Genomic DNA, 6,640 nt, shown 5'->3' on the forward strand with positions numbered 1-6,640 from the left:
TCTGGCCCCCCTTTAATTCGGGCTTACATGTGCCGCATATTGGTTGAAGCTTTTTTATAATATAGGATAAGTGTATGGAAAAAGAGTTCATTATAATCTTCTACTAATATAAAATAGTATAAAATAGTATTTATTCGAAACATTTTATATCATATGACATACATAATATAATATATATACCTAAATATGAATTTTTAAATTTTAAACAGAAGATTTATCGCGATTCAAAATTGGATTGTGACCCACCGGTTGAAGACCACTGGTCTAGGATACGCACACTATATTTTATTAGATTTAAAATTTATATAAGTTATTTTATATTATAAAAGAACTTCTGATTACTACAAGACCATTATGTAATGATAATGCGAACTTTTCAAACTTTGAACGAATAATACATCAAGGACAGAATCGAAGTTTGGGATAAATTAATCAAAATATAGCCTTAGCTTATAAATGACGAATAGAAAATTTATACGACACGAGTAATTTAGTTTAATATATGTGTCACCCAATCATGCGACTTTAGTACGATATCAATGGATCAAAATATTTATTGGAGAGTCCGTGGCAGCTAGTTTGAATATATTTTAATGAGTCCTTTTTTTTTCTAATATTATTACATAAATATGGGGGCCTAAAACTATTAGTCCGCTCCTGTGTAGTAGGAATCACGAGGGCTACAACAAATCTATCTGTATCGTATGAGTAATTTTCGATAAAAAGTCAACCATACATAAAATATACTAAATTTATTAAATACTATGTTTGGTTGAGTGGTCTAAATGGCCGTATACAAAAAGACGACTATGATTGATGGTAAACGACTATAGACCTATTATAAATAGTTAATTGGTAACTATTGCTAACTAATTGGTAACTATAGGTGCATACAAACGATAATGTTTCATTTACACACGTTTGCAGACGTGATAACGTTTATCAATGGGCGTAGATGATAATAAATATTTTACTATATAGTTTTGATCTTTCGTTTACTTCGTTCAGTTACTCGTGCGCCCATTGCAGTATTGTTGAAACGTTTGATCGCTTAAGTCAACATGGCTGACGATGCCGAAATGGAAATCGTAGAGGAAACGACCGATCCGTCGTTGGATTCCTCTAGGGTAGGGACTGAAGAGAACGAAGAAGGTAATGCTGGTCAGTAATAAAATCTCGTTTGTTGGGACCATGACGTTGACCCAACATGTTCGCATTTTACAGTTGTGTACAAACTACACGAGGAGATTGACAACTTGAATCTGGTTCTTGATCATTTGGAACGCAAGAATGGTGACATTTATACACGAATTGAACAGCTACTAGCTACATTCCAACAAAACAAGTCCGAAGAAGATGACGATGAAGATAAATAATGTAAAATTCGTTCTGTCTAAGTACAGTCAATGGCAATGAAAGACCGATGTTATTAACAATAATTTAATTACATTTTTTATTTATTCTGTTAACTGTAAATCATTTGGGTTAGTCTTTTAAAAATAGTATTTAGAATATTATGTTGTTTACACAAATATGTTATGTTTATGATCAGTTTTTGAAAACTTCCCATGAATAATTTATTTGGTTATTGTGAATTATAGGATTTGTGATATAAATATCTGGTATACCTTAGAGAAGTTATTGTTATGCAGTTAAATGTTTAAGTGAGTGATAATTATGGATCAAAGCTGTTTCCGTATGGTTCTTTATATTTTCATCTGGTTTTCATTAACGTTCAATTTGTTTGATTTTCAATCAATGTTATAAGAATAATAACAATACCTATCAAATGTTCAAAAGTATTAATAAACTGTTTGGGTATTACAGTTTTTATTATGGTTTTTTAGTTTGTTTCAGAAATTCAAAAATATATTAGTTTGCTCAAGAATCATTATGCATCTCTGCCACTTAAGGCATTTAATTTTAATAGTAAATTACATAATGCTCGTGATTTAACTTAAAATCATTGCTGTGAATTTTATATGTGAGAATATCTACTTCCCATGTATTTATTTAGAATTGAATTTTTCCATCAGACTATATTTTGTAATGAAATTAGTTATAGTGTATTGTTCTGTTAGATGTATAACTATATTTTAATTTGATACTACTGTATTGAAAATATTCTCATCATAATATTATAATTCCCAATGTTCATAAAATGTATCATCTATTTCTATTTTTTGGTTCTGTTACTTGAATATTTGATAAATGAAATTATTTGTTTGTAATAAAATAATGTACCTTGAAAAATATATGTATTCTTTTTGTTAATTAATGCCTCAGCATGACTGTCATCAATTTAATTGTGTTTACTATTCATAGGCCATGGTTTAATGGAATTAGTAAATAAAGAATTGTTGTTTTGAGATAAACTAATAAACAGTACAGTTAGGTTTATTTCCTTGTGATTATTAAATTAGCTATCCAAGACAATAATACATAGTACATTTTTATGGCATTCACTACTTTCTTTAGTTTTAATTTGTAATGAATTTATTGTGTTTATCTTGGATTTAAAGTACATATTTTTCCAAAAATAAGACAATTTAAAGTACAATTTTTACCTTTCCTTCTTCTTAACATATTTAAGTCTTTTTCTTACCTAAGAAATATTTTAAAATGTTCTACAATGTTATCAAGTCAACATTTAAAACAAATTCCAATAAATCAAAAAACTTTCTTTATATTAAATTTAAAATAGTTTTTTCTTATATTAACAATTGAAAATTAATAACATATAGTTTAGTGGGTACTAATTAATAAATTATTAAAAACATGATATTGAAATATCCCCTCGGAAAATTAATATAATTTGAAAAATGTAACTTAGACAGTAAGAAAATTACAATTAAAAACATTAGGTTGAATTTTTTTCATTTTCATTCATCATTTATAAATTTTTTTTTTTTTGTTAATACATAAAAAATTAATATAGGTTTGTTTTGATTTTAAATGTCAAATGCATGATTTATATATATATCAATAAATAAGATGGACTAATACTTTCAAAATAATTTATAAAAAACTATAGGAAAAATGACAGGCTTTTTTGACAATACCACCTGTTAATGAAAGGATTTGGTAAAGCTTAATATGTAATATAGATTTCATTGTATGTTTGTATCACTTAGACGCCACTCGAACACCAAAATACAAAAATTAATACTGATGAATAAGGCTCGAAAGTTGATGCATTTCGCATTTTTTTTTTTCGAACTTTTTAGAAGACGCTATCTTGTGAATCCGAATAACTAATTTTTATTTTGCATGTTTTGGTGATTGTTACTTTTTAAGTCATTTCTTGACCTTTTTAGGTGATTTTTCCACATTTTTAGTCATTTTTACTGATTTCCCAATAGTTAATTTCTTTATTGTTTCTTATTGATAATTATGCCGATAATTTAAGACTTGTGTGATTTTATCAAGTCGATTACATTCGTCGTTGTCGTGTTGTAGTGAATAGTATTATATAAGGTTGCCATAAATTTATTAGGCGAAACCGGGACACAATATTGAGTAATATATTTTTTATATAACTTAATACATAGAGTGGGCGTATACAAGGGGGGATGTGGAGGTCAGATCCCCCTAGGCCTTTTTTTAAATTTTATAAAATAATGTTCTTAGTGTGAGGGCGGTAGAAATGTAGAAAAAAAAAATAATGATAACATAAAAATAAAGATTTGTTTGCAAATGATCCCCCCTCATACAAAAGTTATGTATACGCCACTGAAGAAGATCATTAATAGCTGGCAATATAATATTTAAAAATTTTTTTTTAAAATAAAATATATTGTATATTTATATGTGTAAATCATAAATTATGTTTTTATTATATATTGTTATCGATCACGATTAAAAATGTACTTTGAGATGAAATGGTGGAAATTATAAATTAAACAAAACTACATTTCCTCTAAACGTCTAAGCCGGGACGTAATACCGAAAATATTTTTCGGGACACCGGGACGCAAAGTCCAAAACCGGTTTTCCGGGACGTAAGGCAACCCAAATATTATACCTAAATTTTATTATTTTTTCCAATATTCGATTAGTATCCGATATTATCCCGTCGATTACTGTCGTCGCTTTATTATCATATAATAGTGAATAATACCATTGATTTTATAATACAAATATACATATATATTTTATATTATAAAATCAATGATAATACCTATTATATCTAAATTTTATTATTTTTTCGTAATATTTTTGAAATGGCGAAAATTAAAACGTCGGTTAGTGCTCGTCTGCGTCTCCCAATCACTTCAGAGGACGCGGAGAGATGTTTTTCCAAATATAAATATTTATAGATAATAGTCATTGATTTACTTTTGATAGCATCAATTACACTCTAATCGTACAATGCAATGATTTTGATTTTTGAGTAATTTGTAAGTTTTGAGTAATTTATATAGAATGTTATAGTAAAATAGAATAAAATATCTAAAAAATGTCACGCTACATGTACAGTAGTATTCCGTTTTCATAATTTAAAGTCCATGACTGCTGGAAAAAAGAGTTAAAGTAAAAATATCAGATACATATCAATTCAATTTTAAGGTTTTCGATTTATATACATAAAATATATAATATTATATTATGCATATAACATATAAATCAAATAAATATTAGTGTTATAATGCAACTAATATAGGTAACACGTAAGTAGTCAAAACCAAATATAATATTGTTGTTTAAATAGATAATTACATTAACAATTGACAGTTATTGATGTAACATAAAACTTGATTTTATTATCATCATCTTATAAGTAACACAAATACAATTGTAATTTGATAATCAAATATCCATAATACTAAATTTACTCATCATTTTTCTGTAATAAGTAATGTGATAAAACATAATCTAACTTTTCAAATTTTAATTTAAGTTATGAGTAGATATCAATGTAAAACAGTGGCGCACGCAGGGGGGGTTAAGGGGTTGTACCCCCCCCCCCCCGGAAAAAATCCTGTGAGCGCCACTGATGTACAATATATATATATATATATATGTTTGTGACAAAAATTGTCATGCCCTTCCTCCGCAAAATTGGCACATACAATAAAACCATCACACTATTAATGTTGTTTAACTACATACACTTAGTTAATGTTTAATAAATTGTAAAATATTTAAATTAATATATTATATAAGTATAAAATGAACAATAACTTAAAGTATAACAGTGCGTGTTTTTATTGATTTTAATTTCAATGAACACACAAATACCTCATAGAAAGATACACATGTAAGTTATTATTATATAATATAATATATTTATGTATTGTAAATAATCATAAAAAACTGCATAAATGTACTTAATTTTTTCTTACTTATTTGAATGTGTGAATAAAAATAACTCTGGTTGTCGATCAATTTAACATAAACAAGCATTGCTAAATAGATTAAAAAAAAAATCTACACAAAATTTATACATATGCATTCCTATAATATATATTGAGGAAAATGTTGTCGATGTGAGTCGTCCGTGAAATTGAATATACTTTTATTCTTTGAACACTAATAATCATAATTTAATATTAGAAAAACACATAACACTATATGAGAACAAAAATAGTCTTAAATACATTATATTTCTACAATAAAGAATAGAACTGTCAACTATTACTTAAGATGTGTAATTACTAATATATAGACGACCATATAAATACTTATATATATTCGCCATTCTAGAGTAATAAAACTAAAAAACAAAAATAATAATAATAGTAATAGAATAAAAATATTCCTATATATTATTATTATTGACAGTATTTTTTTTTCAAAACAGGAATGAACAAGTTTTCAGAAGAGGAACAGTCTTCTACCACTAAATTTTACACAGATTACATAATCATAGCTACTAAAGTTACAAATATTCAACAAGGACTTACAAAAATTATATCATTATTTGGCGAACAAAGATATTATTTTCAATTAAAATTTAAAACAGTTAAAAAGAAAAATATATTTTACAAAGTTAACTGAGGGTATTTTGGATGAGACATACATATTTATATTGAAATATGTTTTGATACTCGCCCTGATCACTTAATTGGTCGATCAGTCAGTTATTTAACAAGTTTTTATCTTGCAATAATATACATTCAATTTGGCGAAAAAACAATATAATTCAAAATAACAAATAATTAAAAAAAAAAAAAAAATGCAACGAGTCATTAATAACGTTTGAATTAAGTATAATAAAGTATAAGTGTAATTGCAAATCTTTCCTATGAGAATTCCCATAGGAAAAATTTATAATTACACTTAAACTTTAATATTGGTAACACTTATGGATTACATTTACATTAAAAATATTTCTACATAACATTCTTTTAGCCGGATAAAATGTATATACTATATAAAATTTACCACACAGAACACATCATAGTAAAAATACAAACAAAATAATGTTTGTTGCTCAAAACTATCATCCCAGATACATTATTAAATTTAATATTATATTTTACAATAAAATACAATTTTCATTTAGATTATTGAGCAGCTTAATATAATATTCATTTATAAAGATTTTTAATCATATTTTAATTTTATAGTATTATTTATAAATCAAAACCCTGTAATATTTATTAATATATAATAAATATATAATGTAAGAATTTAT

General features: G+C 25.9%; 1 protein-coding gene across 2 annotated transcripts; it reads left to right on the top strand.

Annotated features, from left to right (window-relative positions):
• The first annotated feature begins 950 nt into the window (after positions 1-950).
• LOC112679559 lies at positions 951-2,095 on the top strand. 2 transcript variants are annotated; one of them, XM_025549411.1, is made up of 2 exons: positions 951-1,161; positions 1,225-2,095. In XM_025549411.1, the coding sequence occupies exons 1-2, from the start codon at positions 1,062-1,064 to the stop codon at positions 1,374-1,376; spliced, it is 252 nt and encodes an 83-aa protein (XP_025405196.1). In that variant the 5' UTR covers positions 951-1,061; the 3' UTR covers positions 1,377-2,095. The 2 variants fall into 2 exon arrangements, with proteins under 2 accessions (XP_025405196.1, XP_025405197.1); XM_025549412.1 differs by having other exon boundaries at positions 952-1,152; positions 1,225-2,092.
• Positions 2,096-6,640: the final 4,545 nt, after the last annotated feature.

This window comes from Sipha flava, unplaced genomic scaffold, assembly GCF_003268045.1.
Source record: "Sipha flava isolate LNK unplaced genomic scaffold, YSA_version1 164_pilon_pilon, whole genome shotgun sequence".
In the NCBI taxonomy this organism is placed as follows: domain Eukaryota; kingdom Metazoa; phylum Arthropoda; class Insecta; order Hemiptera; family Aphididae; genus Sipha; species Sipha flava.

Excerpts from the sequence above, each read along its gene's own strand:
- LOC112679559 (XM_025549411.1), top strand. The coding sequence starts at position 1,062 with ATGGCTGACGATGCCGAAATGGAAATCGTAGAGGAAACGACCGATCCG. Across the intron at positions 1,162-1,224 it reads GAACGAAGAAGGTAATGCTG|TTGTGTACAAACTACACGAG; the intron begins GTCAGTAATAAA and ends CGCATTTTACAG.